The sequence below is a fragment of the Phyllobates terribilis genome, unplaced genomic scaffold, assembly GCF_046119375.1.
Source record: "Phyllobates terribilis strain yellow unplaced genomic scaffold, ASM4611937v1 Scaffold_12__6_contigs__length_324123572, whole genome shotgun sequence".
Taxonomy (NCBI): Eukaryota; Metazoa; Chordata; class Amphibia; order Anura; family Dendrobatidae; genus Phyllobates; species Phyllobates terribilis.
Genome location: NW_027362772.1, coordinates 202,394,516 through 202,420,007, shown reverse-complemented (window position 1 = coordinate 202,420,007; position 25,492 = coordinate 202,394,516). Strand labels below are relative to the sequence as shown.

At 45.2% G+C, this 25,492-nt stretch overlaps 1 protein-coding gene across 2 annotated transcripts in view; it reads right to left on the bottom strand.

Annotated features, from left to right (window-relative positions):
- NHERF4 (NHERF family PDZ scaffold protein 4) overlaps positions 1 to 24,726 on the bottom strand; it is a 98,960-nt gene extending 74,234 nt beyond the window's left edge. The window contains exons 1-3 of one of the 2 annotated variants that reach the window (XM_073656622.1): positions 24,581 to 24,726; positions 4,454 to 4,481; positions 1,004 to 1,068 (exon numbers count right to left, since the gene is read on the bottom strand). In XM_073656622.1, the coding sequence (XP_073512723.1) occupies positions 1,004 to 1,068; positions 4,454 to 4,481; positions 24,581 to 24,689 (202 nt within the window). In that variant the 5' untranslated portion in view covers positions 24,690 to 24,726. The remainder of the gene's footprint in view (positions 1 to 1,003; positions 1,069 to 4,453; positions 4,482 to 24,580) is intronic. The other variant, XM_073656623.1, reaches the window with a different exon arrangement.
- Between the last annotated feature and the right edge of the window lie 766 nt (positions 24,727 to 25,492).

Sequence of the window (25,492 nt, the reverse complement as noted above, 5' to 3'; positions counted from 1 at the left end):
TCAATCCTGGTATGTGTGGCTCCCTCATCCCCCAATCCTGGTATGTGTGGCCCCCTCATCCCCCAATCCTGGTATGTGTGGCCCCCTCATCCCCCAATCCTGGTATGTGTGGCCCCCTCATCCCTTTCACGCTGCACACATACAAAAAAAAACACTTATACTCACCTTTCTTCCCTGTGCTCCAGTGCTGCGGTGTCCTGTTCTGCCAGAGGTCGGGGGAGGAGTGCGGCGCCGGAGCGCGTGTGCCCATACCGTGCTGTCCGTCGCCATTTTGCTGATGACACATTGCAAATGTGTCTTCAGTAAAATGTCGCCGGATAGCGCTATGCGCAGGCGCCGACTCCGACGCCTTTACTCCTGCCCCAGTCTCCAGCGAGAAGAGAGGCGCAGCGGCAACGCTCCTCCCGGTCAGGTAAGTATGTAAGTATGGCGCCGGAGATTGCGGTATGCGTTCAGTGTCTACGCATACCACGATCTCCGTGCCATACACTCATCTTACCTGTAACGGCTCCATGTGTTCTTCTGTCTGGAGCCAGACTGCGTGTCGCGCTTGCGCAGTCTATAGAGGCTTCAGACAGAGGGAAGCTTGCAGCGTTATATTATAGATAATAATATGCATAGGATCGATGATAAATGTATAATCACTGGAGGTCCAGTCACATGCAGCCCCATCGATCATGGCGTCATTGGGGCTGAAAAGTTGGTTCCTTGGGTGGAAGAAGCAAATACATGGCCACGACTTGATTCGCAGTTATTCAGCATGTGCACTATAACTCCCCTGTACCCATATCAGTGAATAGTGAAGTGTTCTTGAATGCACACTATCTCTTCGTTTATACAGGTGACACAGTGATAAATCACACATTAATCATCTATACTGGTTTGGGGATAATTGTTGTTCGTGGCATAACCCCTTTAGGAGACATCATCTCCCTGTGCATGGCAGCTGGCATCAGGATTTTGGGAAAGCAATTCTTTTCCTGAATGATATTTAGTCACATACCTGGATCTTCCCCAAGGCACAAAGCAGGATTATCAATACCCAATTTTGGGTTGAATGGAAACTTTCTAGAAGAATAAAACATAACATTAATATAAATTCCATAATATTTGCATGGTGAGGTGCAGTAAAATCATGGAGTGGAGAGGCTTAGATAAAAAAAATATCTAAACGGTTGGTTTGAAACAAAGATTTATTTTAATCCTAACTCTCTATTAATGTCATAATGTAATCTCTTTTCTTGTATACTTTAAATAAAAAGTCCATATGCTTCCCTCGCAACTCTAATTGTTTTTTTGAGCTACTTACTGTTTGATGTCGTTTTGTATAAGAATCCCAATGCATGGCCCTGAAATGAAGCATCATCAGTGATGTCCATTTCAGGGATTGGGCTAGTCCCTGCTCTACTGAGCATGTGTTGGATGTTAATTCCGAAGAATGCTAAATAGATTCTTGTCACATTATGCACACTGACAAGGATATGTCTTGCCTCAAGTGATGTCAGTTACGGGGTCAGGGCTGGTCTCTGCTCACTCGTTCTCTCCTTACAATGCGCTGTCTTGCCGGCTCGTCATTTCTCATTAGAGCCGGCGAGAGAGCACATCGTCACTGTGGACTGAGAAGAACAGCGCACAGTAACAAAGGAACTAGTACTGAGCATACATCAGAAATTGAACACTTATAATAATAATAATTATTTTTATTTATATAACGCTAACATATTCGGCAGCACTTTACAATTAAGCGGTGACATATACAGACAATGAAAAGAATACAATGTAACACAATTCAAGAGTTACAGAAGGAGTGAGGGCCCTGCTCGCAAGTTTACAATCTATAAGTTTATGCATGCCCAATGGAGAAAGGACTAGCCCAGCTCCAGAAACTGACGATGCTTTGTTTCAGGGTGGGGACAGAGGCTGCTGCCTCATGATAACAACTCGTTTGAGTATCCCAGCATGCACTTGGATTATCAAACAAAGTGTCATCACACAGGACAGGAGGTAGTTAAAAAGTTAGATAGTGTAGTGAGGGAACAATAGGGGCTTTTTAATTAAAGTATATCAGAAAAGAGATGAGCTTATGACATTAAATAGATAGTGATTTAGGATTAAAATAAATTTTAGTTTTGAATCACCCCTTTAACTGGAATGTTCATTTAGTATACTTTTACATTTATGATCTAAAATCAAATACCCTGAACTGAAGATAGAAATGCTAGTGTTCCTCTTTGTTATAGTTATTACATATTCTCTACACCCGAAACATTGCACAATTGCCGAGAGGAGAGCAGCTCACTTCACCTGCTTTCACCGTACATAGAAGTCTCAACCCTTGCAAACTAATTTATCAAATGCATCCAGATATCTTACAAATTACATACTGATTTAGAATTTGTCAAAAGATAAATAAGGCAATAAAATTCTTACATCCCTACTGTCTTTTGCATAAGAGTATGGGAGCCTGGGACATGTAAATGAATAACATGACAGATTTGCCATTTTAAAGTCCCAAAGAGCAAAATCACAAGTGGAAAACAGACACATTTATAGATATTTGTACTTATTTTAGGAGGAAATGCTAAGCTTTGTTCTTGTAGGAAAAACTTTTCTAAACTCCCCTTCTCCAAGGCCGCTCACAGGCCAAGTGCATCTACAATGGACGAGGTTAATAATGAGGGAGAATATAAGTACCGTAGATGCGTAATTTATCTGCAGGTAATACACTGCAGATTGTACACAGTATGTGATCAGGGCTCACAACTTGTGAGTATAAAAGTTATAAAAAGAGTTTTTTTTTTTGTTGCAGCAAGGCTGTCCACCCTAGAATAAAATCTTTCAATTATTGAGTGTGGCCACACTATGATGTTCTAAGCATTGAATGAGTGCAGACTTAAAAAAATGATGTATGCAGTGGACGTGTGCATGGAAAACATATACAAATCCCAGTATCCTTGTCCATCACCTGTTCCTCCAATCACTCTGCTTTCCCCGCCCCCTAACTAAAGTGTCCTCATTTAATGATTTCTACCCGTCCATTACAGCATGCTTTTATTGGATGGTGCCTGTACACAAGCGGTCTAAGGCCTCCTTCACACGTCCGTGAGGTACTGGTGTCATCAGTGTGTCCATTTTTACCATCAATGTACGGCTCGTGTCTACGTTTTTACCATCACTGTGACCTCAGTGTTTTTCACAGATGAATAAAGAAAGAAATGACAACGTTTCTGCTATACTTTGCAGTGTAAATCATGGGCAGCACACAGACTGTACACTGATGCCATCGTGTGATATACGTGATTTTCACGGAACCAGAGACTTGTATTGGTCCTGGTCATCCGTGCTGCCGAAAAAAAAACGGACATGTGCATAACAGCATAAGTTATAAAGAGTAAGTGCTGTATCTGTGAAAAAAAAGGATACCACACGTACTGAAACCACAGACGTGTGAAGGAGGCTAAGTGAGTGCTGCAGCAACGGACACATGCGCACTACACACTGTCATGATGTGTGACCACCAAACAACACCCCAGTGTAGTGGAGGTGCAGTATTTGCGCCATGATGAAATTCAGCTGGAGGTAGGCTTGTATAATGAGCTTGAAGCAAGTCATTTATTTTGGTAGGTGACATCAGCCGTGCCCACCCCACAGACTATAATGGGTATGTGTTCTAATAGTGAAAAACACAGAGAGGACACATACGTGCAGCATGGATATCTTGATGAGGCCTAATACTAAGGCCCCTTTCACACTGCGCTTTGTCCCACATTCGTTGGTCCCATTGGGGCTTACGTCCAAACCACCTGCAAAACGGGATTTGGGTGTATATGCCTACTGGAGGCGGACACTCAGACACCGTCTATAACTTCTGGGTGTCCGTCTCCAGTAAGCATACACACCCAAAAATGATGCACAACAAAACACACATTCATTCTGTCAGCACGATTATAGTCTATGGACCCATCGGCGCATACGCACAAATCCGGTTTTGCGGAAGGTTCGCATGTAAGCCCAAATGGGGCCACTGAACGCGGGGGTTTAGTATTAGGCCTCATTAACACATACTTATTATAGTCTATGGGGCGGGCACGGCTTATGTTATCTACCAAAAATAATGGCTTCATTCAAGCACGTTATTCAAGCCTACCTCCAGCTGAATTTTATCATGGAGCAATTAATGCACCTCCACTACACAGCGCAGTGTGAAAGCACCCTAAGAAATATCCTTAGCAAATATTTCATAATATAATCTAAATTGCTTTCCATTTAGCAAGTAACATAAATTTCTGGCACAGACATCATGGAAATCAATGGAAATAGTTATAGTACATAGGGACATTAATATGGTACTTACAATAGTAACCTTTTAATTTGTAACACAGGTTTCCACATCACTTTTCTTAAGTTTGTGTTATCTTTACTATATAATATAAATTCAAGTGAACATACTTACATGGTTAACTCAAGACCTTCCTCAATGCCTGTAAAAGAACATAGTAATACTTAGGGTAATCACAATGCTGACATTTGTCAAAAACACAACTTTCAGTAAATGGAAGACATACTAAAATAATGAAGACATGAGGAAATCATTGCAAAGTAACAACATAATATTCTCCAGTTTGTATGCCAGACCTGGTGAAGGTGGCCAGAGGGGTGACCGGTAACCTAATGTCCCCTGTCGTGCCCAGTATAATTCTCGCCCTGACAAGGGGAATAAATAAACCCGTGAAAAATGCCCAAAAGAATAACCTTTATGGTGTTTTTTTGAGCAGAGCTCATTTACCATATTTATTAGAAGTTAGGTTTTTAACAAATTATCCTACTCCGTCTCTTCTGCTGTACTAGTAATCATCTTGAGGAAGACCACAACTTTTTTGTGGAGTAGAGGCGACCAAAAAAACGCAATTTTGGCCTTTCGTTTTTTTCTCTTCACAACTTTTATTGATCATGTTAATTTTATATTTTGATAGATCATACTTTTATAGAAGCCAATATGTTTATTTTGTTTAATATGTTTATTTTTAGTGGGGGAAAAAGAGGGACAGGTTAGTCTTCATCGGTGTAGCATCATGGCAGTCATGGGATGTTCACCAGACCACTGGCTGTCATGACAACCCATGTTAACCTCACGATCATGTCGTGGGGGGCTGATGGGTAACTGGAATCACTGGCACTCTAAATGCCACTGCCAGAGATTTAAAGCGCCATTTAATATGTTAACAGTAGCGGGCAGCACTCAACTTCACCCGCGGCTGTTAGAGGCAGATGATGGCAAATAACACAGCCATCATCTGCCGGGAATAGTGTGGGGTCAGATCCTGAGTCCTCTCCATACAATAGATCCAGACGAGCTCCGTAAATGTATGGTGCTTTTCGTTAAGAGATTAAGGGAGTTAAATAGATTTTGAAGTATAAATATGTTAAATTGTAAGGGTTAATAAATGAAAGTCAGAGTTGGCCAGCAGAGTCAATGCTTACGGCTCAATGCCAACCTTTCCACTTTTCACGAGTCAGCTCTGAGTATTGGAAAAAAGTATCTGGATGCTTTCAGTGTAAATAAATATGGAAATAACATTGCACATGCAAAATTGAGGAAGGCCTTCTGAAATGCACTAAGCTATTTTCTTTTTGAATCAGATCATTTTTTAAACAAAACCACTTTACATACAGTTTTCCGTACAGGAAGAGGAAACAATATCATAAGATGTTGACATAGTTACAGATTAGTTCAAGACAATCATAGTATTTGTATATATACCATACATGTCAATTGATCAAAAGCACAATAACGCAAAAGGAATTGGAATTAACTAGCCTTTGAGTAGAGACAATATCCATCCATCTAACCAAGAGCTGATTTTCGTTAACTGTTCTGTAATAGGGTTCTAATTTTGATTATTCTTTCCTTTCTCCTATTTCTCCAGGACTAAGTGTAAGTGGACGAAGAATAGAAAGGATCGCTCTATATCTATGTCCTACATTAGTAGGGAGGACAGCAAACCAGGAGTATCTAACCAGGGTCCCCACATCAACTCATATTTACGCATAGTATTTCTCTTCTGATACACAACTCTCTCCATAAATTTTATTCTACAATTCTGTTAAAGTTGGAGGGTTCGGATCTAGCCAATGATATGCCAGCAGTTTACGTGCCTGAAAAAGAATCCTTGAGATGCCCAAAGCTATTGGAGAGTCCATGTCTACATTTCCCCCAAAGGAACCAGTATACATCTTCTGGGCTCTGGTTCCAGTCTCACCCACCAAACTATTTTTAATCTTTGTGTGCATCAATGGATTCCCACACAACAAAAGCAAACTTGTAAAATTTTGTATTATTGCAGTCAATAAAATGACAACACACAATGATAATAAGCATTGTAAAAGCAACGCAAGGGATGCCTTGAACCAACAATGAGGAAGATCTACTAAAAAGATTGCTCCAAAATTCAGTAGCAAATTGTGATAAAAAAAATATGCATACCAGTTTTTTGAAGATGTGCCCGATTTGTTATGGAAAGTACTTGTACATAGATAATTGCATGACTACCCAGGTACACCAAAAATTTTTTAGCCAATTTGAAGATTTTATCTTTCTCTGCTTCTGTGGCACCCCAGGGGTCCGGTTGCCACAGTGGCATTGCCTCCCTCATAGGGGATGATGCCATGCCTGGAAGCAAGGAGAGGTCCCCTAATCAGGTTTACCAGCATACAACACTTTCCTGGCTCCAGACCAGAAAGAGGAGCTCCTCCCCTTCAAACTGGAATCTGGAGGTGGGGTTAGAAAGAGTGACTTGAGAGGAGTTGGAGACAGGATAGCGACGAGGAAGGACCTGGGGAAGGGAGCTGTGTACAAGCTAGCCCCAGAGGAGAAAAGCACAAAGGAACCGGACACCGGAGTCCGTGGTCGTGGGGCACTGAAGGCCCAGCAGCAGAAACAGGAGGGCAGGAGACTGCAGGTCTCCTGGCCCCACCAGATGCCTGGCGGCACAGCAGCAACATAGGGCCCAGCACCGCCACGTGGGAGCGACACTTACGGAAGGCCCGAGCTGCCTGCCATACAGGTGAGGAAAAAGATGTTTTACTCAGAGACAAGGGCTGTGGCATAGCTTCAAGCAGCAGGGCCAAAGAGATTAGCGCAGAGGGAAGGCCTACAACTTCACTTGGCGAGGTGGATCCCTAACTTGCTTCCAGGCCGCCCGGACCTCTACTATCAGCTAGTAACCGTGCCCTGGTCTGCTTAGCAAACCGCAAGTAAAGCTAGAGGAAACCGCCATTAAGCTGTGGACTGGTCATTATCTGCGCCACCACCTGCATTACACCGCACCAACAACATCTACCTCCACAATTCTTCATATACTGCCCTGGAGCTTAGCTCTGCTTGTGGAGAGCTGAACCAACTCTGCTGCGTCACCATCAGCTCCAGAGGATCTGTACCGCATCGGCGGCCCCATATAGCCGCATACCACAAGTGGCGTCACAAACATTATCTCTAAAAACGTTATTTCCCTTTTTACTTTTTCCTTTAATTGACCGCCCTGGGTCACGGACCGGGTCACTGCCACCGTGACATCCCCCAGCATCGATAAGCCCGGCTACCGAGTACTCCACGGCCCAGGGGGCGTGTCACTTCCATGTCTATATGTTGCTGGTACATACAGTCAAGGCCGAAAGTGTTGGCACTAGTGATGAGCGAGTATATTCGGTTAACCCTTTCAGGGAGTATGCTCGGGTGAGTATCTTCAGCGTACTCTGTGATATGTTTGAATCACTCCCGTCTGCATGATTTGTGACTGTTTGACAGGTTTAATACATGTGAGGAATGCTTGTTTCTTAAGCATTCCTCACATGTATTAAAGCTGTCAAACAGTCACAAATCATGCACACGGGAGTGATTCAAACATATCACAGAGTACGCTGAAGATACTCGGTACTTGCCCGAGGATACTCGCCGAAAGTGTTAACCGAACATACTCGCTCTTCACTAGTTGGCACACTTGAAGTTCTTCCAGAAAATGAAGTATTTATCCCTGAAAATTATTGCAATTGCACATGTTTTGTTATACACATGTTTATTTCCTTTGTGTGTGTTGGAACAGCAACAAAAAAAAAACAGAACAAAAGTCAAATTTTACATAATTTCACACAAAGCCCCAAAAAATGGGCTTGACAAAATTGTTGGCGCCTTTCCAAAATGTGGGTAAACAACTTTGTTTCAAGCATGTGATTCTCGTTCAAACACACATGTGGCAAGTAACAGGTGTGGGAAATATGAAAATCACATCAGAAACCAGATATAAAGCTTTACATTGTGTGTCTGTGTGTGCCACACAGAAAGAGGAGAAGAGAAGTGACTGAGGACTTGAGAACCAAAATTGTTGAAAAATATCAACAATCTCAAGGTTACAAGTCCATTTCCAGAGATCTTGATGTTCCTTTGTCCACGGTGTGCAACATAATCAAGAAATTTAAAGCCCATTGCACTGTAACTAATCTCACTGGATGAGGATGGCAGAGAAAAATTGTTGAAAGGTTGCAACGCAGGATAGTCCGGATGGTGGATAAGCAGCCCCAATCAAGTTCCAAATAAATTCAAGCTGTCCTGCAGGCTCAGGGGTCATCAGTGTCAGTGCAAACTATCCGTTGACATTTGAATGAAATGAAATGCTATGGCAGGAGACCCAGGAGGACCCCACTGCTGACACAGAGACATAAAAAAGCTAGACTGCAGTTTGCAAAATTGTACGCGAGTAAACCAAAATCCTTCTGGGAAAGCATATTGTGGACACAAGAGACCAAGATAAAACTTTTTGGTAAAGTACAACATTCTACTGTTTACCGAAAAATGGAAAGAGGCCTACAAACAAAAGAACACAAAACCTACCATCAAATATGGTAGTGATTCAAAGATGTTTTGGTTTTTTTTTTGCTGCCTCTCGCACTGGGCACCTTGATTGTGTGCAAGGCATCATGAAATCTGAAGATTACCAAAGAATTTTGGGTCACAATGAAGTGCCCAGTGTCAGAAAGCAGGGTTTGCGTCCTAGGTCATGGGTCTTCCAGCAGGACAATGACCCCAAACATACTTCAAGAAGCACCCAGAAATGGATGGAAACAAAGTGCTGGAGAGTTCTGAAGTGGTCAGCAATGAGTCCGGATCTAAATCCCATTGAACACCTGTGGATAGATCTTAAAATTGCTGTTGGGAGAAGGCACCCTTCAAATATGAGAGACCTGGAGAATTTGCAAAAGAAAAGTGGTCAAAAATTCTAGTTGAGAGGTGTAAGAAGCTTGTTGATGATTATATGAAGCGATTGATTGCAGTTATTTATTCGAAAGGGTGTGCAACCAAACATTGAGTTGAGGGTGGCAACAATTTTGTCCAGAAACTTTTGAGGGTTTTATGTGAAATTATGTCAAATTTTCTTTTTTTTTCTGTTTTTTTTGTGTTGCTCCAATACACACAAAGGAAATAAACATGTGTATAACAAAGTAATTGCAATCATTTTCTTGGAGAAATGCTTCATTTTCTGGAACAATTTCATTGTATTTGTTATGGTGCCTATGTAGCACCCCGAGGGCTCGGCTGCTACAGGGGTATTGTACCTCAAACCAGAGGTGTGATATTCCACTCCCGGGTAAGGATGGAGTGTGGACTAGGGCTCGGTAGGCTGCACGCACCACACACACCCCATTTCCGAGGGACAGCTCAACGGTGCTCCCACTAGACAGAAGTGCAGGCACGACAGCATCTGTCCCTGGCTGGAGTGGGGAGGGGAAAGTACACCCAGTGGTGTAGGAGCAGATAGGGGTGGGTCTCTGGGCATAGGTAGGAGCCCATTGGTTGCTAGTCACCTGGGCTCACACATAAGGGAGGTATATAAGGTGGGCACCATCTTAGTTCAGTCAGTGCAGTCTGAGGAGAAGTGACAGGGAGCAGAGCTGCTGCATGGGCTGTGCTCCACGGGCAGGCCTTGTCAGGAGGCCGGGGCCTGAGAGAGAGAGAGAAGAAAGAACAGAAAGGAAAGTAAGAAAGGAAACAAGGAACAGGAACACAGAGAAAGGCCCAGAGACACGAGGAGAGAGGGAACCCTAAGGACCCAGGAGACTGCGGGTGACGGGTTGGCAGAACAGGGTACCGGAACCCAAATTGGTGGAGGCAACAGATTCCTCAGCCAAAGACCGGAGGTTGTGACCACATCTTGGTGCGACCCCTCACTACATCCACCAGGAAAGCATACCGCATAGGGTCAGGGAAACCGGAGATAGGTTTCGCCAACAGAAGGCCCGAGGGAGCTGGACAAAGGTGGGTCACTGGTGAGGACGGCCAGAGAAGGGAAGAGAAGGGAGCCCTGTGCCACGCTCTGGAATTGCCTGGGAGTTGACCGAGTCCCTCACCTGGTGGACGCAGCACGGCTTGGGCCGTCATCGCCTGCAGGATTGACACGAATAACAACTGTGAGTAAAGCATTGGAAACTGCAACCGCACGTCTGTGTTTCATCGCCGCACCAGCACCATTAGTACTGGGATGCTCACACCATCACTCCCATCATCCACATTAGCTGCCCTGAGGCAATACTTCTCCCGTGGGGAGTTATCTCATACTCGGCTACGCAAACAACATCAGCCTCAGCGGTCTGCAGCGCAGCGGCGGTCCCCACTGACCGCAATCCACGGGTGGCGTAGTCGGACATTTGTTATTACCTAAGACTTTTTCATGTGGGTCCACTCCGAAACCTGCCAAAAAAGCGCCAACTAAAATACTCAGAATGTAAATGAGAATTGTTTTATAAAAATTACATGCTGTTTTCCACTGTTTTTCATATGTATGTTCAGACTTTTGAGAGTTTATTAACAGATTCACATTTCAAATGATGCCAAGCAATAAAAAGTGACCCAACCATTCTTTAGGTGTTTTCCATTCTGAAAATGTTCTATAATTTATAATACTAAGCAATGTGAAGGTTCAAAAAGGTGCTGACAGCTGAAAATGACGAAATAGTGCTCAGGAGTAGTGTTGAGCATTCCGATACTGAAATATCGGGTATCGGCCGATATTCGCGGTATCGGAATTCCGATACTTAATTCCGATACTTTTGCAATATCGTATACCGGAATCGGAAGTTCCCATAATGCAATGAGCCATTTTCATTTTATTCAGCCAATGAGGATCCTAAGAAGTGTGGGCACATCCTGTTAGGCATGTAGGCATCTTAACTAATGGCATGGCTGTGATTGGCTGCTGAAATGATGTCATGATGCACTATAAAAGCCGCCGCCGCCATTTTGAGCTCACTCTGCTGTGAATTCACTTAGGGATAGGACGCTGTTGTTCTGAGGGACAGTTTTAGCTACCTATTTGGTCTATTCTGCTTTACCCAAGCTACTTTATAAATCGCTGTGCCTTGCAGTGCTAGTGCACAGTTCTCTGTGCTGTTCACCGCTTTCTGCAAGGTCTGTGTGTGTGAGTGCAGCTCACCCTGTAGTGTGTGCTTCAGTCACGTCTGGTTGTAGTGCACTCAGTGTGTGTCACTGCCTCATACATTGTCCTTTTTTGTCAATTCATAATTTTTCCTGATATCTCCTATTAGTGTGGTGGTTCCATCCGTATTCAGCTAAATTGGTTCCAAACACACTATATAGGAGTAGATAGAGAAATTTTTTTGGTCTTGCAGCGCTAGTGCACAGTGCTCTGCATCTGTACTGTTCACCGCTGTCTGCAAGGTCTGGTGTGTGAGTGCAGCTCACCCTGTAGTGTGTGCTTCAACCACGTCTGGTTGTAGTGCACTCAGTGTGTGTCACTGCCTCATACATTGTCCTTTTTTGCCAATTCATAATTTTTCCTGATATCTCCTATTAGTGTGGTGGTTCCATCCGTATTCAGCTAAATTGGTTCCAAACACACTATATAGGAGTAGATAGAGAAATTTTTTTTGGTCTTGCAGCGCTAGTGCACAGTGCTCTGCATCTGTACTGTTCACCGCTGTCGGCAAGGTCTGGTGTGTGAGTGCAGCTCACCCTGTAGTGTGTGCTTCAACCACGTCTGGTTGTAGTGCACTCAGTGTGTGTCACTGCCTCATACATTGTCCTTTTTTGCCAATTCATAATTTTTCCTGATTTCTCCTATTAGTGTGGTGGTTCCATCCGTATTCAGCTAAATTGGTTCCAAACACACTATATAGGAGTAGTTAGAGGAGCCTTTCTGCAGCATTGGGCCCTGCAGCCCCAGCCAGATTAGTATTAGCCTATTTTTTGCAGCCTCATCTATTGCATTGTAGGTTACCTTCCTACATTGTAATAGCTACAAAAAGTTTGTAATACTATCGTTATTACATCTTTAGGCACATCCAGTGTCTTTTTGTGACAAAAAAAACCTAAATAAAGTTCACCAAACACTTCACTTTACAGTTGTGTAGGCCACATTAGCTCATATTAAAGTCTAGTCCACACTTTATAAAATTAGTGTTTCTTATACCTGTTAACAGCTGTTCAGGAATAAGCACACTAAGCCCTTAGTACTTTTCTGCCTATCTTTATCAGTCTACCAAGATGAAGAAGGCAGGGAGTAAGGCATGTGGTCGTGGGCGTGGGCGTGGAGTTTCTGCAGGGAGAGGACGTGAGGATTCTGTGCCTGCAGGGAGAGGACGTGGGGATTCTGTGCCTGCTGCGGGCACCAGTGACTCAGCATCCCCCAGTTTTACCAGGGAACAGTCCTTTATGCGCAGCTTTGTAGGAGCTAGCCGTACCCCACTGCTGCGGGAGGACCAAATTGAAGCCGTTGTCGGATGGATGGCAGCTAACGCATCGACTTCAATTAGTTCCAGATCCTCTCTGGTCCTGAGCACTGAAGAGCACCCATCTGTCTCTTCACCACCTGCCAAATTGCCCAGGCAGTCAGAGAGCCCTGGACAGGAGCCATCTCTACTTCTGTTCTCTGAATCTCTTGGCTTGGAAAGAGGGGGCCAGCCAAGCAGAATTCGAGAATTTGAAGAAGAGGTAGTATGCAACCGTTTTGTCTCTCTGAATCTGAAGAGGCGGGTGGGCCACTGCCTATGGTCAGCAGCACACCTCAGTACGCATCTGATGATGAGACTCAGGTGCCACTTTCTGGTGCGTACTGTGCTGTCGAGACTACCCAGGAGAAGCAGTTGTTTGAAGAGGGTGGTGTAGATGATGAGGTCCTTGACCCATCATGGCATGAGGGACAGGAAGGTGGTGGAAGCAGCTCTGAGGAAGAGATTCCCCGAACAGCCCAAAAAGGAGGGAGAGGGAGGGAGCAGACTTGGTTGCCTGTAGCCTCCACTTCGGCACCCATTAGGAGCATGGCTCTTCCAAAATCCAAAGCGGGCGCTCCCAAGACTTGCAGTGCCTGGTCCTTTTTTGACACAGTTGCAGATGACATTTGCTTTGTCAAATGCAAGCTGTGTAATCAGAAGGTGAAAAGAGGGAAAAGTGTCAGCAACCTCAATACCACAAATATGTGGAAACATGTGCGGACCAAGCACGTGGTGGAGTTACAAAAACACACTGAAGACCTAGGCCAACCTACAGCGCCACCTACCACCTCTTCAGCTCGTGTTGTAGCCTCTTCCTCCAGCTCACACACAGCTGGTTCGGCTTCCTCACAGGATCGCCATGGAAGAATCTCTGGCACTGTTGTACAAAGACACAGTGTAATTCCACCCACAGCACCACTTTCCCAGTCATCCTCACACTCCCAGGCCAGTCTACAGCCATCGTTAGCACAGGCATGGGAGAAAAGGCGCCCATACTCGGCAAACCACCCCCGAGCACAGGCTCTGAATGCTGGCATTGCTAAACTACTGGCCCTTGAAATGCTATCATTCAGGCTGGTGGAGACTGACACATTCCGTAACTTTATGGCATTGGCTGTCCCACAATACAACGTGCCCAGCCGATTTTATTTCAGCAGGCAAGCCGTCCCTGCCCTGCAACATCATGTGGAGGGAAAAATTAAACATGCGCTACAAAACGCCGTCAGTAGCAAGGTCCACCTGACCACCGATGCGTGGACCAGTAAGCATGGACAGGGACGATACCTTTCCCTCACTGCCCATTGGGTAAATGTTGTGGAGCCGGGTACAGATCTTGAGAGTGGCGCTGTACGTGTTCTGCCAACTCCAAGGATTGCAGGAATCCAGTCTGTACACATTGACTCCTCCTCATACTCCAGTTCCTCTGAATCAGCGCTGCAGGAGCCGTCACGGTCTATCTCCACATCGACCCGTGAACGGTTACCTGTTATGGTGACCAATATGAGCACAGCCGTGGCCAAACGTCAAGAGGCCGTATTAAAATTAATTTCTTTGGGGAATCGAAGCCACACAGCGCAGGAGCTCTGGAATGCCATCAAGCAGCAGAGCGTCGTGTGGTTTGTGCCAGCGAATCTCCAGCCAGGCATGGTAGTGTATGACAATGGCCGAAATCTGGTGGCAGCTCTGGGCCTAGGCAACCTCACTCACATCCCATGTCTGGCACATGTGCTCAACTTGGTCGTGCAGAGTTTTTTGAGGGACTATCCGGATCTTGATGCACTGCTTCACAAGGTCCGCATAGAGTGCGCTCACTTGCGGCGTTCCAGCAATGCAAGATCACGCATTGCAGCTCTGCAGCGCCGATTACGTCTTCCGGAACATCGCATCATATGTGACCTACCCACCAGGTGGAATTCAACGTTACATATGTTGGAGAGGTTGTGTGAGCAGCAGGCAGCAGTAATGGAGTACCAGCTGCAGCAGGCGCAAAGAAGTCGCAGTGCGCGCCGTTCACACTTCACCACCACTGAGTGGGCCTCTATGAAGGACATTTGCCACGTTTTGCGTGCCTTCGATTATTCCACGCGGATGGCGAGTGCAGATGATGCACTAGTCAGCATGACTATCCCCCTTATCTGCCTGCTTGAAAAAACACTGCAAGCACTAAGGGACGAGGTTTTGGAAGAGGTGGAGGATGAGGAGTCACAAATGCCATCTGCTTCTCTATAGTCTGCGCAACGTGGTTCCTCACAAAGGCCTAGGCAGGGGACACTTTGTGAGGAGGATGAGGAGGAGTCAATGGATGAGGAAGACATCTGTCCAGAGGAGGGAGGTACACAATGCTCTAGTAGTCAGTATCTAGAGCGAGGGTGGGGTGATGCAGAGCAGGCAGAGATCACGCCTCAAGCAGGGGACAGCGTTTCTTGGCCAGTTGGCAGTCTGCAGCACATGGTTGATTTCATGCTGCAGTGCCTGAGAAACGACCGCCGCATCGCCCACATTCTCAACACGGCTGATTATTGGGTGTCCACCCTCCTAGATCCTCGCTACCGGGACAACTTACAAAGCCTCATAACACCGTTGAACCGGGAGCGTAAAATGCGGGAGTACCAAGACGCACTGGTGCATTCCATCATGTTCTCCATTCCAACTGAGAGCAGTGCTGCTAGTGCTTTACAAAGCAGCTCAGTGCGTCGAGGCAGTGGAGGAAGCTCTGCACAAAGAGGGAGCAGAAGCAGCGCCTCAGCACAAGGCAAGACCAGTATGGCCGAAATGTGGCAAAGTTTTGTGTCCCCGCCGCCACAAATGTCTACACCATCACAGACGGCTCCAGTTAGCAGGAGGCAACGTTTCCGTCAGATGGTGACAGACTACATGTCTTGCCCTCTTAGTGTACTCCCAGACGGCTCTTCTCCCTTCAAGTTTTGGGTCTGTAAGCTAGATACATGGCCAGAGCTAAGTCAGTATGCATTGGAGGTGCTAGCTTGCTCTGCTGCTAGTGTATTATCGGAACGCGTCTTTAGTGCCGCAGGTGGTGTACTAACAGACCGTCGCATGCGACTATCCTCCGATAACGTTGACCGGCTTACTTTTCTCAAAATGAACAAGGCCTGGATCTCTCATGAATTTGTCAGTCCTCTTCCAGAATAAATAATTGTTGGCAAAAGTATCCAGGTCTCCTGTTCTGTTCATGTTTCTACCACCTGAACTGTAATCCCTGAGCTCCAACACCGCCAGTTGGCGCTCGGAAGTGCCATCTGCACAGTCAACACTTGCTGCCGTGTCATTGGGGTTCAGTAACGTCAGCTGTTCCCCTGCTGTGCGGACGGCAATTTCTCCTGCTCTGTCCACATTCTCACTACTACAGATTTTAAAGTTGCTCCAATTACACCTCTGGCTCCTCTGTTTTCAGTATTATCCCTGAGCTCCAACACTGCCAGTTGGTGCTCGGAAGTGCCGTCTGCACAGTCAACACTTGCTGCCGTGTTATTGGGGTTCAGTAACGTCAGCTGTTCCCCTGCTGTGCGGACGGCAATTTCTCCTGCTCTGTCCACATTCTCACTACTACTGATTTTAAAGTTGCTCCAATTACACCTCTGGCTCCTCTGTTTTCAGTATTATCCCTGAGCTCCAACACCGCCATTTGGCGCTCGGAAGTGCCGTCTGCACAGTCAACACTTGCTGCCATGTTATTGGGGTTCAGTAACGTCAGCTGTTCCCCTGCTGTGCGGACAGCACTTTCTCCTGCTCTGTCCACATCCACTGTACTACTGATTTAAAACCTCCTCCAAATACACCTCTGGCTCCTCTGTTTTCAGTATTATCCCTGAGCTCCAACACCGCCAGTTGGCGCTCGGAAGTGCCGTCTGCACAGTCAACACTTGCTGCCATGTTATTGGGGTTCAGTAACGTCAGCTGTTCCCCTGCTGTGCGGACGGCAATTTCTCCTGCTCTGTCCACATTCTCACTACTACAGATTTTAAAGTTGCTCCAATTACACCTCTGGCTCCTCTGTTTTCAGTATTATCCCTGAGCTCCAACACCGCCAGTTGGCGCTCGGAAGTGCCGTCTGCACAGTCAACACTTGCTGCCATGTTATTGGGGTTCAGTAACGTCAGCTGTTCCCCTGCTGTGCGGACAGCAATTTCTCCTGCTCTGTCCACATCCACTGTACTACTGATTTAAAACCTCCTCCAAATACACCTCTGGCTCCTCTGTTTTCAGTATTATCCCTGAGCTCCAACACCGCCAGTTGGTGCTCGGAAGTGTCGTCTGCACAGTCAACACTTGCTGCCGTGTTATTGGGGTTCAGTAACGTCAGCTGTTCCCCTGCTGTGCGGACGGCAATTTCTCCTGCTCTGTCCACATTCTCACTACTACTGATTTTAAAGTTGCTCCAATTACACCTCTGGCTCCTCTGTTTTCAGTATTATCCCTGAGCTCCAACACCACCAGTTGGCGCTCGGAAGTGCCGTCTGCACAGTCAACACTTGCTGCCGTGTTATTGGGGTTCAGTAACGTCAGCTGTTCCCCTGCTGTGCGGACGGCACTTTCTCCTGCTCTGTCCACATCCACTGTACTACTGATTTAAAACCTCCTCCAAATACACCTCTGGCTCCTCTGTTTTCAGTATTATCCCTGAGCTCCAACACCGCCAGTTGGCGCTCGGAAGTGCCGTCTGCACAGTCAACACTTGCTGCCATGTTATTGGGGTTCAGTAACGTCAGCTGTTCCCCTGCTGTGCGGACAGCAATTTCTCCTGCTCTGTCCACATTCTCACTACTACAGATTTTAAAGTTGCTCCAATTACACCTCTGGCTCCTCTGTTTTCAGTATTATCCCTGAGCTCCAACACCGCCAGTTGGCGCTCGGAAGTGCCGTCTGCACAGTCAACACTTGCTGCCATGTTATTGGGGTTCAGTAACGTCAGCTGTTCCCCTGCTGTGCGGACAGCAATTTCTCCTGCTCTGTCCACATCCACTGTACTACTGATTTAAAACCTCCTCCAAATACACCTCTGGCTCCTCTGTTTTTAGTATTTACCCTGGGCTCCAATACCGCTAGTTGCTGCTCAGAAGTGCCGTCTGCACAGTCAACGCTTGCTCCAGTGTTATTGGGGTTCAGTAACGTCAGCTGTTCCCCTGCTGTGTGTCCGGCAAATTCTCCTGCTTTGTCCACATCCACTGTACTACTGATTTAAAACTTGCTCCAATTACACCTCTGGCTCCACTCTGTTTTTAGTATTTACCCTGGGTTCCAGCACCGCCAGCTGGTTCTCGGTAGTTCCATTTGCTCTTGTACCTTCTACTACTCATCCGGGTTCCAGTACCGTCAGCTGGTTCTCGGCAGTGCCTTTGGATTAGGTGCCTCCTTCTCGGTATCCAAGTTCCACCAACGTCTGCTGGTCCTTGGTAGTGCTTTCTGGCACAGGTACCTCCTGCTTAGTAACCGAGTTCCAGTACCGTCAGCTGGTGTTCGGCAGTTCCATTGGCTCTTGTACCTTCTACTACCCATCCGGGTTCCAGTACCGTCAGCTGGTTCTCGGCAGTGTCTTTGGCACGGGTACTCCCTCCTGCCCAGCCTGGTTCCAGCACGCCAGCTGTTTCCGGGTAGTGTCAACGTCACTTTGCCTCCAATGCGTTGTCCTGTCGTGTTGCGGTCGGGTTAGCCGACTCTATGGTGCCTGCAGTTTAGGTGACTCCTATGTGGGCTGCGGGATCTGGCAATGAAGGCTGGTTCCATAGTGCCTATAGGACAAGCACCCCCTGTAGGACTGTGGGTTTTGGTAACTGCGGCCGGCTCGCGGCCTTGAACTTTTTTTTACATGGGTACCTTCTGCTACCCATGCGGGTTCCAGTACCGTCAGCTGGTTCTCGGCAGTGCCTTTGGATTAGGTGCCTCCTTCTCGGTATCCAAGTTCCACCAACGTCTGCTGGTCCTTGGTAGTGCTTTCTGGCACAGGTACCTCCTGCTTAGTAACCGAGTTCCAGTACCGTCAGCTGGTCTTCGGCAGTTCCATTGGCTCTTGTACCTTCTGCTACCCATCCGGGTTCCAGTACCGTTAGCTGGTTCTCGGTAGTTCCTCAGCTTTCTTGTACCTTCTGCTACATTTCCAAGTTCAAGCTTTTTGAAATGGTTCTTGGTAATCACTCTGGATCTCCCTGACGAGGACCCTGAAGACGAGGACCCTGAAGACCAACCCTAAGAAGACGAGGACCCCGAAGACAACGACCCTGAAGACGAGGACCCTGAAGACCACCCCGAAGAAGACGAGGACCCTGAAGACCACCCCGAAGAAGACGAGGTCCCTGAAGACCACCCCGAAGAAGACGAGGACCCTGAAGACCACCCCGAAGAAGACGAGGACCCAGAAGACCAACCCGAAGAAGACGAGGACCCCGAAGACGAGGACCCCCCAAGACGATGACCCTGAAGACCACCCTGAAGAAGACCAAGAAGATGACCCTGAAGAAGTTGACTAAGAGGACAAAGAAGAGAAGACAAGCACCAAGATACAGAAGAACAAGAGACAGAAAACCAAGAAGCAGAAATACAAGAAGCTGCAGAACAAAAAGCGGAAGAACATTAAGCATAAGACTAAAAATCAGAGCAAAAGATAATATCTAAATTATAAGCAGAAGATGACTAAGCAGTGTATGGGGGTGAGTCCGTTCCTCCTCGTGGTGCCCCTGGAAAAGACCTGCTGCTGCAGGCCAAACTGAACGCGGACAAATCCTGTTGTAAATCTTTTGTGACGGGCAGAACGAAAGGTGTAATGTCCAACCTTTTATAGATAACAACTACAGGAATGCCTGTCACAAATAAGAATATGATGAAGAAGAAGCATATGAAGAAGATGAAGAAGTAGAATATGAAGAATGTAAAAAAAAAGATTAATACGAAGAAGGTGAAGAAGAAGAAGATGAAGAAGGTGAAGAAGAAGAGGATGAAAAAGATGCTGAGGATGATGAAGGAGAAAGTGTGGGAGAAGTAAAAAAGAAGGTGAAGAGCATGGAAGTAGTGAAACATAAATATCTGACAAAATATAAAAATACTTAACATAGTCAATATTTCCGTAACTCAGAACGTCTTAAAAAAAATATTAATTCCTGCTATTCCATTTGATTGGGCTAAACCTCTATGCCTTTATTGTCTCCCCCACCTCCCCCAATACATTCTACATTATTCTTAGTTGTTTTCCTTCATGTAGAATTAACCTACAAGGAAAGAAAGGGTTTATTTTCATTCCGATATTTCTGTCCCATTAACTTGCATTGGTTTCCGGTATCGGAATCGGCGATATCCGATACTTTTTCGGTATCGGTCCGATCCAATCCGATCCGATATTTCCCGATATCGGAAGGTATCGCTCAACACTACTCAGGAGACAACAAAAAAGGAAAAAAATAACTCCAGTTTTCTGAATTGCTTCGTTCTTGGAAAACTCAGCGGATTCACCTGCCTGAAAAAAACGTATTTTGCACATACAATTCAAATGTTTCTCTCATGTGCCGAAGCTAATGGTCAGACATGTTCAGCAGCTGATCCCTCTTGTACATGGGATCAAGTGAATCCAGATAACAAAAAAACTGTATTCTTGAAATGGTCCCTTCAGACCAACAATAGACACTGGACATTAGAGGGATGTGCTGAGGGAGAAATAAATGAATAGCAATCGGCACTATAACATGTGCGTACCAGCAATATCTAGACACAGAAACATAAAAATATCAATTAAAAACTGGGTAATTCAACAGAGTAAATTAATATTCAAGTATCAGAAAATCCTCTAATCTAGACCTGGGCAAAATATGGCCTGTGGGCCACAACCGGACCTTTGGCTTTTTGCTTCTCTCCGGCCCTCAGACTGGGACAGCAAAAGGGCTGCACGCTGCAGATGACCTCCCCACCTCTGTCCAGATTTCATTAGTATCTGCATCTTCAGCATGCAGATACCAGTGAATGTAATGGTGGAGGAGGGAGCCATCTGATCCTTACTCCCCCAGTCTAAGCAACTCAGTATCTCAGTGCAGTGTGCATGATGTCATTAGATCGTGCCTGCTGTGGAGCCTCAGTGTGCAGAACAAAGACTGGAGCAGTGTGCCATGGGGAACGGGTGCGGGGTGAGTAGTGTTTTTGTTGTCATTCACTTGCAGGGCTATCATTATGCGTTTGGTAACTGAGGGAGGGTCATCATTCTTTGTTGGGGCAGTGGCGGTTGTACTGTGGGAGCACATGATAATGTGTTTTAGGACTGTGGGGAATCATCCGGTGTTGGGGGACTGTGGAGGGGTCATACTGTGTGATGGACATCATAATGTGGTTGGGATTGTGAGGAATTATACTGTGGGGGAGCATTATTCTGTGTTGAGGGCTATACTGTGTGACAGACATCATAATGTGTTGGGGGGGCTGTTAGAAATCATACTGTGGAGGTCATCATTCTGTGTTGGGGGAACATGGGGGCCATCATACTGTGTGCGGTGATGATACTGTGTTGAGGATCATACTGTGGGGGTCATATTCTATGTTTAGGGACTGTGGGAGCTAATACTGTGGGGATCATCATTCTGTATTTGGGGGACTGTGGATGTCATCATTCTGTGTTTGAGGGACTAGGGGTCATAATTCTGTATTTGGGGATTGGGGTATCATACTATGTTGCGTTTTCTTTATCCCCACAAGCCCCAGAACAGCTTTCTGTTGATGCCTTAGGTTTAATTTACGATGAACCAAACAGGACTCAGGTCGCTGGGGCAAAGATCATGAATCTGACACAGGGGAGCCGCACCACTGAGGACTATAGTACCGAGTTTCGGCAATGGTCCACTGAAGTTCAGTGGAATAAAGCGGCTCTCAGGTGCCAATTGGCCTTTCCGAAGCTCTTAAAGACGATGTGGCTCTTCATGCTCCTCCTTATTCTTTGGAGTAGGCCATGACCCAGGCCATATGGATGGATTACAGAATTCATGAGAGGCGTGGTGAACAGCAGGGTCCTAAGCATGTACATTTACCTGAGATGGAACCAATCGAAGTTGGAGCTGCTCGTTCTCTTGCTGTAGAGAGGAAACGCCGATGCAATCTTGGAGTGGCTCTAGTGTGATCTCGCTGAATATTTTATAAAGAACTGTCCAATCCGCTCTCAAGCAAACAAGCTGTCAGGAAACGCCTAATTCTGGGTGATTGTTGCGGGGGTCACCAAGACTTCCAGGTACCCTTTTTCTACTCTGATAAAGTACCATCGGCGAAGTTGGGTCCTAAGTTCATTGGCCCCTATGAGATTCTGGAAGTAGTCAATCCTGTGGCTTTTAGATTGAAACTTCCTCCTTATCTTTGCATTTTTAATGTTTTCCATAGATCTCTATTAAAGGCGTTAGTCCCTTCTGCATTATCTCCCTCATACTCGCCTTCTCTCATTTCAGTCAATGAAGGTTTGGAATACGAAGTACAATATCTTGTTCATTGGAGGTGATATGGACACGAAGAGAGATCCTGGGTCCCAGCTCGATTTCTGAGGGATGATCGTTTGGTCAGGGCCTTTCATTTAAGGTTTCCTGGGAAGCCTGAGAGTCCGGTGGCCCCCTCTAGAAGAGGGGGTACTGTCATGAATCCGCTGCTCACTGTGTCCTAGGGAAGTAGTGAGTGATGGATCAGATGCACAATAGATGGCAGGGGTATACGGGGCTGTCAGTATTGTGAATGGGATAGGCCAGCCGCCAAATTGGTGATTGGAGCATGCTGACTATCCTCATGCTAATTATGGATAGCATAGCAGCCCAATCAGGGGCTGGGGAATACTGGGCTGTCGCCTTGCAAATTTAGGATTTCCCAGCAGCCCAATCACAGGCTGGACCTGCTGGGCTTTCTCCAGGTGTCACCCATTCAGGGTGAACGACTGGCTATTTAGCTGGCTGGCAATGATCAAACCATTGTCAGTCGTAGCTTTCTTTAGTGGAGTACGTGCCTTGTGCGTTAGTGTTCTGCTATTCTTATCTTTTGCTGTCTGACTTTGGACCATGCCTTTGACCATTTGTTTGTCTAGCCCCTTTTTCTCGATCTGCACCGTTTTGGACTGCTGACTTCGGACTGTGACCGTTTACTCTTTAGTCTTGCAGTTCTGCCTTTGACATACACTCTTGGTATTTGAACCTGGACTTTTTGACTCCCCTGCCTCACGACTTGTCCATGAAAATTGACGATAGCCAGAATCACCGTATCACCTGTTAGGTTCCCTTTAAGTAGACTTGCTCTATAAAATGCTGTGTGCATATAACCTTATAGTGACCACCTTTCATACCACAGGTACTGATTTTGAATTCCAGCAGTGACAAACTTCAAGAAGAAGATGAGAATCAATTGAATATATGTAGGTATCCACTGAGAGCAGCCAGATAGTGGGTGACCTCGCCCCAAAGTTCTGCCTCAGAGGAACATGGTAGCATGGGAAGAAACTACACAGGACAATAATAGAGCAAAGATTGGCAGTGCTGGCAAACACTGTTTAGGATCAGTGTCCTGACCTACCTGCAATGGTCCCTGATTAGCTGGAGCAGCTGCACAAGCTGGATGTTTGCCCCTGATCTACATTAGATGTGCTTCATTTCTCAACTGAGAGCAGGTCTAACTTCAGTTTTCATTCACTTGAACATGGAGAGTAATTGAAATATAGAGTACCGTATCTAAAGAAAGTTGCAAAACTTTGTACAGTAATTGCACTTTATTTGCATAAAACACAAAAATAATGTCAAATGAGTAAGGACTGTTTTATATGCTCATATGGCCACATCTTCAATTCCGTATGACTGCAACCCTGCACCGAAAAACTCTTTATTGTGTTTTAAGCCTCTATCCATGGCAGATCTGAGTATTAAACAATATAAATGTTAAAATGCTGGCATATTGCCTTCATCATGACTGCAGCCAGTCAGCTCATTGATAATAACACCATCTGGTGTAATGAAGGAATAAACATAGATACACAATACGCATTATATGATTTGTCTATTTACAGACATCGAGAGTAAATTCTAAAAGAAAAATACGTGAACCTGCAAAACAGTTGATGATACAAGCCACAAACGTCAAAATTAGACCAGGTAGAGCTGCACTTTATTATATACAACTCACAGGTCTGTAACAGTGATCACACGATACAAAGTTCAAGCATAACAGCATAAATTCATTGGTTATGCAACGCAGACAACAGTGAATATGTTAACAGAAAACCATCAATGACTGTGATGGTGGACAACGTACATCTGATGCAGAATGCCAAAAACTATTGTACATACAAAACACAAAACTGAACAATGAAAGGCTAGAAACCAAAAGGAACTACATTTTTCTTCCTATGTTACAAATTGATTTATGTTAACATCTAGCATTTCCTTATTTGAACGATTCATAAATGATCACTATATCATTTTAGTTACAACTATTTATTTTCCTGAAATATCTGTAATGGCAAATAACACCTCTCTATACTCAGTATATAATCCCATGATTTCAAATACTCTCCCCAAAAAAGTAATAGGAATATGTTGGGTACATTTTAAGACAAATATTAAAGACAGTGAAAGGCCATTTCACACGGCAGTATTTTGGTCACTATTTTGTATCTGTACTGATAAACCAAACATAAAATGGAGGCAAATCTTTCCATGAGAGTTTCTCTTTCTCTTTAGATTCCACTATCAGTTCTAGCACCAAGTACAGATGCAAAATATTGGACCAAATACTGCGGTGTAAAGATAGCCAAAGGATAACTAACCATTTAAAGGTTTTTTTTGTGTGCATTCTATACCTGAATGTTTCTTCATTTCTCCTTCAAATCTTCTCAGATATTCCTTCCGAAGGGTCCAAAGTACATCTTTGCTCAACACCTTCTCTAATCCCATATCCTCTTTTTCCATCAAGACAGTCAAGTTAATATTCAATCAAAGAGGAGTTTTCTTCCTGCTAGTTTTGTGCAGGTTATGTCCCCTCCCCCCTACTAAGGAGTGTCAATTATGAGGGAAATGCTGGAGTGTGACAGACACCTTTTCGTAGTCTGTGACCAAAGAGTTAGCTGTTCATTGAGGGGATTTTGGTGAAGATAACTATAACAATTGAAGTTTCTCAGTGTAAATTATCAATGTGTAGTGCATGAGATAGCTAGGCTGAAGTCATTAGTGTAACAGCTACAGCGGCTTCACTAGTTTAGTCTTAAGAATGTGATGTGTCATGTTCAAACATAAAACAGGATATTTTCTGCAATATTCAATAGCCAAGCCTGTCCTTTTAAAGACAGATTATGAACAGATCTTTTGATCAACAATGAAAGTCAATGGCTCACCCATGCTTGGGTTTGTCTAAAGACAACAATGACAAAGACAAAAGAAACCTCTACTTTTCTGTCACTGAAAAAAATATTTTATTACTATAATTTTAGAGTATTGCATACTTTTTGGAATCATCAAAAAGGTATACAGTTGGTATATACAGTATCGGCCAAAAATGTGTACACACCTGTTCATGCAATGGTTTTCCTTGTTCTTATAGGAATGTGCACATTGTAGATTCAGACTGAAGGCAGCAAAACCATAAAGGTAACATGGAAACAGAGTAAAGAAATACATGTGAAACAAACCAGAATATGTGTTAAACCTTAGATTCCACAAAGTATCTCACTTTTACTCTGATGGCAGCTTTACATCCCCATGTCATTGTCTCAAGC